The sequence below is a fragment of the Lagopus muta genome, chromosome 2 (assembly GCF_023343835.1).
Source record: "Lagopus muta isolate bLagMut1 chromosome 2, bLagMut1 primary, whole genome shotgun sequence".
NCBI classification, from domain to species: domain Eukaryota; kingdom Metazoa; phylum Chordata; class Aves; order Galliformes; family Phasianidae; genus Lagopus; species Lagopus muta.
This window is the reverse complement of record NC_064434.1, coordinates 97,506,182-97,519,201: the sequence shown is the minus strand read 5'-3', so window position 1 is coordinate 97,519,201 and position 13,020 is coordinate 97,506,182. Positions and strand designations below refer to the sequence as shown.

Sequence of the window (13,020 nt, the reverse complement as noted above, 5' to 3'; positions counted from 1 at the left end):
AGACTATACTACAAACCTCCAATAGACCTGGACTGTGTGCTCTATAAAAATCATGATGAATGCAGACTTGTTTTTATATTATGGAGGTCCTAATCCTCCTCCTCCTCTGCCTTTGCTCTATTGTTGCAACATCAAAGACCGACTGCTGGCCGAGATACAGTCAATATGAAAAGGGCGACCAGCAAATTTACTGCTTGACTTCATTCCCTTTAAATGGAATAGGCACCATGGCCCTTTTTCAAAGTCCAATCACAGACATATATCTTTTTTATTGGACATCATGTACAATAAAGTGAAGCTGTAACTTTGAAAAAAAATAGAACACCTTAACAAAATCCCATGAGGTGAACATTCCTTTATAAAAATATCACTGTGGTTACATGTTTTGAAAAACTCTGTGTGCTCTGCAGTGGAAAAGGCACAGGCTGGTGAGGTTATAGTTTAGCTAAGATGCATATCCATGCCTAATATCTAGTTGGTTTCAAAAAAACCCCAAAACTAATAAAACGTGATATATTTAAGACAGAATGCCAGTGTCATTCAAATAAACTGAAATGGCAGCATTCATGTCACAAGAATCATTAACTGCTTTGTTACAGCCTGCTCTGTGCAGTGAACCTTTACAGACTTCTTCTGTCCAGCGACTCTTAAAATCAGCTGCGCAAAATGCCAATGTACGAACTGCATCTTAAACAACTCCTGTCTGATTACCGAGGTAATTTCAAAAGACACTTTCAGATGTGAGTTGTATCTGCAGACACTAATGGCAGGGACAGCTTTATTGCTGTTGCGGCACTACATGGACACTAAGCGATTTCCCAGTATGAAGTTAAAACCGCATAAGCAAGTCATATGATGTGCTAGATGATTACACTGAGGTTTTACAAAATCCAGGCTAGCTAGCTCTGGTTTATTTTTTATTTTTATAAACTTTCCTTAAAAGAATGAGAAGATTTTGTTTTTATCCTTTTTCTTTTTTCCCCCGGGTAATTTGTGCAAAAGGCCATCAGTAAATGTCTATTTAGTCACATTAGATCAAGTTCATACTGTCTTTAAAATCCCACACTGACATATAGGTGGCAGATAAAACCAAGCAAATTCATGCTTCTTACACCCATAATAATCTTAGGCAAATACTTCCAGTAGAGTAATTTTGGTGTCCTTGTACCAAAATCTGCTGCTGCTGATTTACTTCTAAGGCAAGAAAGACATTAAAAGTATTTGACATTTTGAAACAGTAACATCCAAAATAGCCTTAGTATCATTGGGCCCTTCTCACTGCTCTTTCCATTACATTACGCTCCACTGCCAGTCACCTCCTCTTTTCACCACGGGCTACAGCACAGAACAACTTCTGGTGCAAGGACCTCACCTTCTGCTCAGCCTTCCTGGGCTTCTACAAGAAAAGATGCCTTGGTAACAATATTCAATTGCTCAGTACCTGAATATGCAATCCAATGGGAATGCAAAGGCAAGATAGCTGAAGGAGGTTTTCTGGAAGTTAAACTTGGTCCACAAACAGCACTGACTAGGTAATTATCCCTTGGAAAGGGAGGACTTTTTCAGAACAGTGGTATAAAGAGGTGGGACACACTATTTGGGCAGTTTATAGATGCATACACTGTACTCACAATGGTGTTGCCACAAGTGCTGATCTCAACAGCCATGCAGACAAGTATTTTAATCTTTCCATGTAAGAAGAGCTACTGTGGGACAAAACAGTCCAAGAGTTTTTAAAGTGGGTATGAAATTTAGAATGAAGCATTGTGGATGGAAATGAATTCATGCAATCAGAAGAAAACCACATGCCAAAGCCCAGCTTATCTTCATGGGTGGAGGTCCAGATTATGTGTGTTACATGCCTATGAATTCTTCAGAAAAACGGAGTTGTAAAATATTCAAATTCCAAAGGAACTTTGGGTAGGTCTGCAGCTGAGACCTTGGCTCTTCTTGCTTCATGAAGTCAATTTAAACACATTGAGAACGTAGGACTAGCACGGAGGTGTAAAAGTCAAGTTCTATTTTTCAGCATGGTCTGAACCCATCATGAGTGATGAAAGGAATACTTAATTTTTGATCTTCCTTTCATCTTTATGATCACCTCCCTAAGATTAAGAGGACCCAAATGCCATTAGTCTACAGGAGTTTAGAGGTGAACAGCTCCAGACCTGCTTTCATATTGCTGACAGCTAAAAGGGAAAAATACAAAAAATATGCCCTACTGCTATGATCTTCCCAGGCACAGTAAACCAAGGCAAAAGGATAAAGGAACTGTTGTCCAGTACCTCCCAGACCAGCTCCCCTGACCAATCATTACACTGCCACACAACTGACCACTGCGGCCAACCATTGCTTGTTGCAATAACACGTTATGTTGCACTTTGTTTTCTTTCTTTTCCTGGTGTTTCAAATTCAAAGTACAAAGAAACACCAACACTGGAAATGCTCTGTTCTTACTGATGGATCAGTGAGCTCACTACTCTGTTTCATGGAAATATTACTCATCTGTACGTGTTCACCTATGACATTTAACCTGGCATTTTTATTTTTATTTTTTTGCCTTCAAAACTTCTAAAATCAGTATCCTGGAGGCACAATTGTGTTCAAGTACAACAGTAATCACTACATTATTCAAAAGTTCCTTTTGCAACTTACTAAAGCACTTTCTATTTTTCTGTTCTAAGTTATCACTTTATTAGTCATTGTGACAGTGCCTGCAGCCTGCATTCATGCCTGGAGACCTATGATGCTACTCATTGTTTGCAAGCAACAGCAACAACAAAGAAACCTCAAAGAGCTTGGATTAAGATTAAAATAATTTTTTTAAAAAAACAACAAAATAAAGAATGAGATGCATCAGTGACCTACAACTTCTACCACTGAAAAATAATGCTTTAAAAGGTCAACATTTACAGAGAACAAAGAGCTGTTGATTAGTGTAAAGCAGAGAGCAATATATGACTGACAAAAGAGGCCAAACATGCACTGAACAACACTATGAAAAGAGCAAATGAGATACAACTGGGTGCCATCACATTTGTTAGCATGGAGGACTGGTAAAATGCACAGAAGGTTGCATAGCAACCAATTCTGGGATTTAGACCTGTCAAAGCTGCTAAATCTTGTCTATCATTGTAATTTCAAGACAAACAAAAACCAGTTTGCTTCAATTTTATAGTTCATATATGTGTAAGAAAATATCTAAATGGCCAGCATATCTTATCATGTCTTAAGTATGATTTCATTTCAAGATTTTAGGGAAATATAAGCATAAAAAGTTATGGCAAAATCATTTCCTACCATTGTGGCCAGGTCTGCCCAGGTCACTGCTCTTCCCAGAGGAAAACGAGTTCTGTGATACAACAGAGTAGCTCTGTTCAGTGTGAACAAGAAGGATGCAGAGGACAACCTCTGCAGGGAGCAGGCAGCCTCCGCACTTCCAAACAGTGGCTACGGAATGGCCCTGTAGCACAAGAGCTCCTGTGAGCCCAAAGAGAGGAGCGAGGGCTGGGCATGTCTGTGGCAGGCAGCCTCTGCACTTCACTTTCTGTCAAGTTTTCTGTAAGGTTTTCAGATGCTGCAACACAGCATAGCCAGAGTTTCCACCTAATCGTTCAATGCTCCTTAAAGAAGTGTCTCATCATTTTGGAACAATAAGGCACTGATCATTAATATACAGAAATAGCAGATATGAGTGGAGACAAAACACTTGCTGAATTTGAAACAAGGGTCCTGATTTACACTTAAAATAACTGGAATTAGTTAAATAGATCTCTTCCCAACAAAACAATTCCAGAGCAGAGCAAAGTATTAAAAAGCTTAGCATGATGAAGCTCTGAGCACCAGGGCTGGGTTACCTATTAGCAGGTCATAACATGCATGTTAAAATCAGAGGGGAGCTCACAGTGACCAGCTCCTGCCTGACAGCAAAACGATAATGAAATTGCTGGGGTCATGAAGACCAGGAGCAGAGCTTCAACCCTAGGCCTCCTGCTTTTGGGGACAGCTGGCATAAGCCAGGACAGAGCAGGGAAACGGGGCTGAATGTAGGGACTGACAACATAAGCTGGAGGAGGGATGAGGTTCTTGTGCCGATCAGATAACAGTTAGGGGTCAGCATTGTTCTACTGCCGTTATATTGCTGTAACAGCTGTGACAGACTAGCTGTGTTCTTCCTGTGCAGAACAGACTTATGTTTAAAGAGTGACCCACAAAATAAAAACTACTCAAGAACTAGTGCTGATTGTCCAGGTTAGGTGAGCCAACAGAAGTACCACTGACCCAGCTCCTTCCAGGTTCTCTAGGTACCCATGCCTTGCCTCCACATCTCATTATCTCTAAGCATCATCAGTAAGGCTCTGGACTTTCCCAGGAACCTGATTCAAACCTGCCACTCCTGATGTCATTGTCAGTCAGCCACCTAAATCCATCAGCAGGACTCTGAGCCATGAATAGCAGGCTTCCCTTTAACCATTCTTGCTCCAGACCCAGAATGACTTTAAGACACTGTTTTTGTCTGCTTGTTTGTTTCTGTTCGATAACATCCTATGAAGAGATGGAAAAATGATCCTAATCTTGCTCAAAACAGAAATAAAGCACTTCAATAGAGTCTTCTGTATAAGGCACTAGGAGAAAACTGCTCTGAGATACAGTTGTAGAAACTGAAGTGCACACTGTGATTTCATGCCAGGTATTTATCACTGAAGACTCGAGCAGTGCAGTTACTTTCAGCTGTTGAGCTAGAGAGAAATTCAGCAAAATGTGTGTCATCCAAATATCTTGGTCAAATCTAACATAGGAAATTACATTTGTGCCTGAGTAACACTGCTCTTTGCAGCCATAACTAAATATTATATTCCTGGGTTCCTGTTCTAAATTACTGCAGAAGTCTTAGCTACTTATCAAGAAGCTTGCTACATCTTACCCTGAAGGTGCCGTAACTCTTTTCCACCAGGAATGCTTTTGTTTACTGGGATATCAATCAATGGGGTAGGTGCATAACTTAACATTTTCTGGAGTTTTCCTGAAGCTAGGACTGGCATGTGGAGGAATCTCTCCTAGGAGCCATGGACAACAGCAAATGCTCTGCTCAGAGCAGCAGCCTCATTTCTTCACCCCCATTTCTCTGCTTCCACAAACGCAGCAGCAGCACACGTAAAGCTAATCACCCTTCCTTCCCCCTAGATCCTGGACCAAGCCACAGCCCACTGGCAAAACCACTAAAGAGCACACATAATTCTCCCCCTTAGGAGATGAGAGAATGAACTGCACATGGTGCAAGTCATTTCATAAGGCTTAGTGCCTAACTAGGAGAACATATGCCAATGGTGAGGGTGAGCTTTTGCTAAGAAATTATACAACAAAGCTTGCTGAGAACAGACAGGTTTTATCTATCACTGGACTATCACCGTCAAAAAGCACAAACCAGGACATCCTCTGTGATGAGTAACAACCTCACCAAAAGAGATCTTGGTCCCTCAAGTATCAGCTTGCTTCACTCACAGGACACCTGCTCTGAAAGTCATTTGTGCAGTATATGAACTGTTCTTAAGACAGAGAAGGATTTAGTGCTTATATGAAATATACGATGTACATTCAGTTATCGGCATCTTATAAAGGCTAAGGACAGACTGGAAAACATGAATGCAAAGAGCTGAATCAACATTTTTTCAAAGACGATTTAGACAATCAGTTTCTATGAGAGTTAACCAAATGTAAAGCCCCAGAGCTCCAACAGGCTTTAAAAAGCTCAGCCTAAAACTCTCCCAAAGTAAACAGCCTGACTCCTGCTTGGACTGGGAGAGCCAGAAACTGAATTACTCCACTGTATCTGAGTGACCATTTTGTGATTTGCCTGGATCCCTCCAGTACCACCGGCAGCAAGGAAAAGCAAGCCTTGAAAACAACGAAACACATTTCCCATTTCACATTAGTTTGCCATAAAACCTATGTTGCAGCAGCACAAAACTGCAGCGATGCAGATGCAGAGCCTATTTCTTTCTGCAGCAGCAAAGTGAGGATACCCACGGCTGTATCCCACCCACCCAAAGAGCCCCAGCAGAGCACAAGGGGCCGTTCTCCTGGGTGGCCAGGAACAGAGACAGCACAGGGAACGGCAGCAGAAACAAGAGCGGGGAAAACACAGCTTGTTTAATTGTAAGGTGGAAGTTCTATCTGGATTTTCTTCATCCATCAGCATTTCAAACATAACTGGGAGGCAAAAAAAAATAATTGTGTTTTCTCTCAATCCTTCCGTTGCTTGTAGAAGCAACAATGGGAGAAAGAAAAGTTCTTCCTCTCCTCATGAATCTGACTACACACATACAGGTCCCTGTTTCAGACTACTTCAATCTCCATTAGCATTTGAAATTAGAACGGATTCTTTGTAAACCAGCTTTATGCAAAAGGTTCAGGAACGTGCTAGGATTTTGTCTGCTTGTTCTACTTTTTTAACAAAAATAGTAGACCAATGCTTCATATTTTCTTCTGGACACATAGAACCAAGTTCAGACTGCTTTACTGGTGCAAACTGACTGCAGAAGCCTTAAAATGCCACGGCTTCCTTTTGATAATAGCCAGGAATAAACACAAGCAATTTTAATGCAGAAATCTGCACCGTCAGAATGCATTTCCCCAAGCAGCTGCTGCACAGAGCAGCCTTCTCCGTGTTCGCCATGATCTGTGCAGCAAATGATGGCATTTGGTCAGACGAAACACCGACACTTGGGCAGATTCTCACAATCTTTTCTTTCCACAGACATACTGAGACTGACAAAGAGAAAGGAAAACCAGAGGATAGGAATACTCAGAACTGCAGCCCCACAGAACACCTGTCGCTTTGACAGCACCGCCAGCAGGACAGAGTGACGAGCCAGCCAGCTAGCTGTATATATGAAGCAGAGGTTCACTGCATCACATATCTGTATGTATTCTAAATCAACACTGGGGCTCTTCAGTGTGAGCGGTAACAACCGCAGAGGTGCCTGCGTGTTCACACCAACAAACCTAAGTGCAGTTTTGTGTGGTTTTATTCCCCGTTGACCCTTTACCTGGGAACACAGTGCGCTGCTGTTTTGTGTTTCACTTCGGTGTGAGCCGTGCTAACAGCCACAGGGCGCTCAGCCCCCAACCCAGAGACACCCATGCAAAGTTCTCCTCCCGCCCTGTGCTGCCATGCATCCGCCTGCTCAACCTTTGAGGCAGGTTACAGTGCTTTCCATCTGGCTGAGGAGTCTCTGGCAGCCCTAATCCAAGAAGAAGCGGACAGGCTGCCGCCTGCCCTGCCGATCACCCGCCGATCTCCCTCCTGAGATGCGTTGCACAGACGTGCTCTCCCAGATACGGAGCTGCAGAATCCATTCTGCTGGGAAGTACATAAAAATTTCAGTTCTACAAATGGCAAAATATGAACTGCTAAAGCCATCATGGTGCCTGAAGGCACACTTTCCTAAGTTTTCTGTACAAATGAAATAACCGGACAGAAAAAATGCTCCAAGCTGACAATGAACAGATTTGGATGAGACGGCCAAGGCAGAATGACAACACCCTGAGATAACTATCCGATTTTCCTCCTCTATCACCTTAACTCCACAAAAGCACTCTGAGAAGAGCTCCTCGGGGATGCAGCACGCAGCCCAGCTGTTTCCCTCATTACATTACAACCCCGGTAAGAAAAGGCAAATTCAGGGTTATCCTAATGATAGCAAACACCTCATAAAAAACCTCTCCACATTTACTTTTCCAAGGAACATCCTTTTAAAAAGGCATTCTGAGCACCCGTGAGGAAAGAAAGCATCGTTTGTAAAATGTTAATAGACAAAATTGTGAAGATATCAAACAAAAACATCCCGTAGGGCCAAGGCCAGCACTACAGCTGCAGAGGGGCACCACAGTGGGCCCTGGCGGGCGGCGGGACCCCCCACAGGATCTGGACTCGGTAGGGGACTGCACCGGGGGGGGGGCGAGAGCCCGTGAATGCAGGGGGGTCTCCAGCACCTCCTCCTCACGTTTATAAAGATGCGCTCTGCCGATGCCTCCCTTCGTCTAACATGATACCGGGGGGGGCCGCGTGAATTTATGCCGGTGATGATTACTCGTTTTCTATCAGCTTCTCACGTGGTTTGGTGGCTTTTCTGTTCTAACTCCAGGATACGGAGCTCGAGAACGGCTGCACCTGACCAGCTACGCTCAGTCCTGCCTCGGCGCCCGGATGGTCCCGCACCACCGCCTCTCCGCACGCCTACAAAACGGGACGCTGCATAAAAACAGAACCGCCGGACGCAGAACAGAAAGAGTCCTTCACCTCTCACCGAGGTAACTCACCGTCGGTTCCACGGGATCGGGAGGCTGGGACGGACGGCTGCGTCGCACCCAGCCCCGCTCCCCATCAGCCGCAAGCATCCCTCACCCGCCCGCGTCCCGATAACCCCGGGGACGGCCGTACTTCCCGTTCCCAGCGCCGTTCCCCGACTGCCTCGGCTGGGACGCTCCACGAGGCCCCGCACGCACCGCGGCTGCGACGCCCGCTGCCGCCCCAGCGCGCCCGGCGGCGGCTCCGCCTTCCGTCCGCCGCGGTCGGGACAGGTGCGCTCTCCCCGGACGGCACTCACCTGCCGCTGGCTGTGGTTGGCGGCACCCGCGGGACCCTGCGGCTCTCCGCCGCCGCCGCGCAGCACGGTGATGTGCAAGGTGAGCAGGAGCAGCCCCAGCAGCAGCAGCAGCTCGGCCGCCAGCCGCACCATCCTCTTGAGTCGGGCGGCTTTAGGGCCCCGCGGCGGCGGCGGCCGAGGGGGAGGCGGAGGAGGAGGAGGAGCCGCGGCCGCCGCCGCCGGAGCCGCCGCCGCCGCCGGAGCAGCCCCGGGGCCGGCCGCCGGGACCGCGCCGCTCTCGGCGTCGGCGGGGCGGCAGCGGCGGCAGTAGCAGCAGCAGCAGCGGGGGCCGCCACACCACGGCGGAGCCACGTCGGGGCGGGACGCGGCGGAGGCGGCGGCGGGAATCCCGTGGCTGCCCGGCGGCGGGCGGCAGGTAGCGGCGGGGCCGCGGGCAGGCGGCGTCTCCGCGAGCAGCCCTGCAAGCCAGAGGCACCGTGGGCCGTCGGAGGGAGGGAGCGAGCGGGCCGCGGGGCCAGGGGGAGCCGGGATCCGCGCGTGTGTGTATGTGCGTGTGCGCGGGAGGGAGGAGAGGCGGGGGGCGGCTCTCACACGGCGGGGAAGCCCCGAGGGGAGGAGAGAGCGGGGGGCTCTCGGCTCCCCCCTCGCGAGGGGATGGGGGTGGCCCCCGAGCTGCCCCCCCGCCGCCGTGTCCTCGCCCGCCCCGCCGCTCCCTCCGTCCCTCCGTCCCTCCCTCCTCCCGTCAGGGCTCCCCGCGGCTCCCGGCTCGGCCTCTCCCGGTGAGAGGGGGGCAGTGAGGGGTAGACCCCCCCACCCCCTCCTCCTCCTCCTTCTCCTCCTCCTCCTCCTCTTCTTCCTCTTCCTCCTCGCCGCGGGCTCCCCGGGCCTCGGGAGGCTCAGCCGGCTGCCCTCGCTGGGAGCTGGGTACCTGGCTCCATCTCTCCTCTCTCTCTCCTACGGCTGGGCAGGGGCAGCACCGCACTCTCTCCTGCCAACGTGCGTGTGTGCGAGCGGACGGTCGGCTCTCCTCCCGTTGCCGCTGCTGCTCCTGCACCAACTTTCTCGCCCCCTCGCTCTGTGCCGGGAGAGGTGTGCGGCGGATGCTTTTATAGTGCTCTGCCTCCCTCCCCTGCTGTCCTCCCCCCTGCTCGCTCCCCCCCTTTCCCTTCTCTCTCTCCGCAGCTCCACTGCTGCCTGCCGTCCCCCTCCCATCCCCGAGCCCCCGGGCCGGGCCGTCGCTGCACCTTGCGCGGAGCTTCGGGCTGCGGGGAATGCCGCCTCTGTGTCCCCTTGCAGGAGGCAGTTTTCCTCTTTGCCGGCTGTAGAAGTACAGCGGAACAAACGCTGTCTCTCAGGTGGGAGGCCCCCGAGTTTAAAGTGAAGTTGCGTTTGAAAAGAGATGAAAACGGTTCAGTGGAGATGGGGGTGAGATGACTGCCTGCTGTAAGTACGTGTACTCTGGTGTCCAATCTGAAAGAGCCAAACCTCTTCCTAAGTGCTGCAGGTCACTGTAAAGAGAACACAGCTCAAAGAAATGTGAAAGAGAGTCACCTCACCAAAAATGGATGAAACATTGGGAATCTTTGTGGTTGTTTTCTACAGTTCGGACTGTGACATGAAAGCAAGGAACTGTGCAACTGGGGCCTGTGTGAGAGCAGCAGAGAGCTGTGCGTGGCAGCTGGGATGTCGAGCTGGTGCCAGAATGGCCAAAAGCAGAAAGAACAGTTTCCACCCCAAACGTTCTCATCCTGGGAGTGACATCCCCAGCAGTTCTGCTGCAAAGTGAGGGGGAGATGCACTTTCAGAGTGTGGTGCCAGCTGTGGCCGAGGCACAAGGTGGGATCCTACCTGCATCGCACTGCACCCTGCTTCCCTTGGCCCAGCAGTGTGTGTGTGTGGTATGGGAGAGCCGGAACTCACAGGGGGCCTCGGACAGGTCTGGTGTGTCCAAGGGCTCCAGTCACAAATGAGTCAGAATGCTGGCATGTTCCAGGCAGACAGGTTGCCCTTCCAATGATAATGCTGTCAGACAGGGAAGTGGTTAAAATAATTGCACTGAAACACTGTTAGAAATGAGACCAAAAGCCACAGAACCCAACTGTTCAGTTTAAGAGTTTTTAACCTGCTATGAGCGCTGCGGTAGGAAGGATCTGCACAGACATCAGTGTCCTGAGCACTCTGCCTCATGAGATCACTCCTCGAGGAGCACCCCATATAGCACCCGTGTGCCCAGATACACAGGGAAATTCTACAAAGCCATTCCACACTACATAAAGCCCTAACAGCGTGTGGGACGGTCATGTGGCTCTAAAAGAAGGTTGTGTTTTCTTTAACCCAAACATTCCTTGCGCTAATCAAAATACCGAGGAGATAAAAACACTGATGTGCTTCAGATGTCATTGCTCAGCCTCAGCTTTCCTGGTGCCATTGCTGGGATGTTGGCAGCCAGTGGCAGCAGGCAGGAAGTAGGGGGCAGGGGAAATCGAGCGGAAAAAAGGCAGAACGGTCCTCCAGGTGCTGCAGAGCCTGTCCCTGCCTAGTGGCTGTTGGTGGCTCCTGGCTGTTAAGGAAAAGTGGAAACTTTCCACGTGAGTTGTGTATTTCAGAGCTCTATGGCACAAATCTATGCCCAGGGGGACAGGAGGCCGTAATGCGAAACAGTCCAAGCGAAGCCTGGTGAGACGCGCACACATGGATCTGCTGCTGAGCTCTGGGTAATGTATGTTCTCCCTCGCCTTACGAAAGACTGAACCAAAAGACATCTTTAATCCAGATGAGATGGGCCCAAGCTGGTGTGCATTTCCTCATGGGACATTAAGTTTTATGTGTTACGCTGTTGTGGAAAGACAGAGGGATGAAGCAGTGCTACTACTGGCAGTGATTGGCTGGCAGCAAGAAATCAAAGTCCCTCCCACTTGAAAAAGCTGGGACAAAAGTGGCACTCGTGTATGGCGACAGTGCTGTGTGGCTGTACTGGGGGAGAGCAGGAAGCACGTGTGCTGTAGATGCCAACTGAAATTCACAGTTAAACATCGATGACTTCATTAATGAATTGCAACCTTTAGGGCAGATGTACTCAAAAGCAAAGGGAAAAGCAACCATGTTTTGAGGACTATCTCCTGTGGAGATGCTACAGGGGTCGGTCAGGGCTCTGCTCATCCCGTCCACCAAAACAGCACACCATGGTCACTGTGCCCCTTGCAGTCCTTACGGCCAGCAAGCCGTGCATGGGGCTGTTTGCTCTGAAGGGTGAACCCCACCCCAGCACCACACGGGTACCTACACTTGGTATGAGTTCCACTCCTGGAAACCAAGCACCACCCAGCTGAGAAATGACACCATGTGAAGCCTGGGTGGTCCTGCTGACTGAAATCATTAGTACGTTAATTGCACCCGCTCAAGTGTGAAAAATCCTCATTTTGGATGATTGCCGCCGCCAGGTGACATCCTTCAAAGCTAGCTGAAGAGAGGGAGGGAAAGCATAACATGATGTGATGTAGCACCACCATCAATACTTCATTTCAGGAGTGCGGAGGAGGTGGAGGTGGGAGCAATAGATGAACCAAGCGTGAGTGCCACTGCCAGTGGTGTCAGCACTGTGGTTCAGCTGGGGCCCAGCTGTCCCAGCAGCCGAAGGATGCAGGTGCTCACCTGTTTGTCTAGGTTGTTCCTTTAGTGTCAGCCTTGCTCCAGGACAGTGGAGGTGCCCTGCTGGCAAGGCTGACAGCTTTTCAGATGTGGCTGCTACAGCCTTGCTCTCTCCTCATCTTGCTCCTCCCTGCGCCCACTCCCAGCATGCTGTCGTTTTATCTTTAAGCCCGGAGGTTGCTTTAAAATTGTCTGCGATGAAAACCTGGCTCCGGTAAAGTCGTTGGCAAAGCTCCCATTGACTTCAGAGGAGCCACGATTTCACCCGAAGACACTTTGTAGATGAGTGGTGAATGGAAAGCATACATCTGGCTTCCCGAGGGTTATTATAGGTGGTGACGACCTCTGCTCTGGTGAGCATTGAGCAGTGCTGGATTGAGACAGTTGGCTAAAGCTTCTCCTTCCTCTTCCCCACCTTTGCTCTACAGCTCTTCCTGGATCTGCTTATCAAGGTGGAATTCAATGCCTGTTTGCCCACACTGCCCTTCCCCCAGTGCCAGCAGATCAGCAGATAGGAGACAGAATGGCTGATGAGCTTCCAGCTCCAGCCTCTAAGCTGGGAGCTATAAATGCACACACAACACAAGGGTCTTTAAAAAAAAAAAGAGTGAAAAAAGAACAACCTTCCCCCGATGACAACATCAGCCTTTCTCTGACATGTTTATCTCAACAAATTACAACTGGAAGAGTAACACCATCTTTTTACAATGTCTGGTTAGCTCAATTTCCTGCTTCTCCCAGACCTGCACTCTCCGTCCTGCCT

General features: G+C 49.0%; 1 protein-coding gene across 1 annotated transcript in view; it reads right to left on the bottom strand.

The window, feature by feature from the left end:
* ISM1 (isthmin 1) overlaps positions 1–8,776 on the bottom strand; it is a 38,512-nt gene extending 29,736 nt beyond the window's left edge. The window contains exon 1 of the mRNA XM_048936412.1: positions 8,610–8,776. Coding sequence (XP_048792369.1) covers positions 8,610–8,741 — 132 coding nt within the window. The 5' untranslated portion in view covers positions 8,742–8,776. The remainder of the gene's footprint in view (positions 1–8,609) is intronic.
* Positions 8,777–13,020: the final 4,244 nt, after the last annotated feature.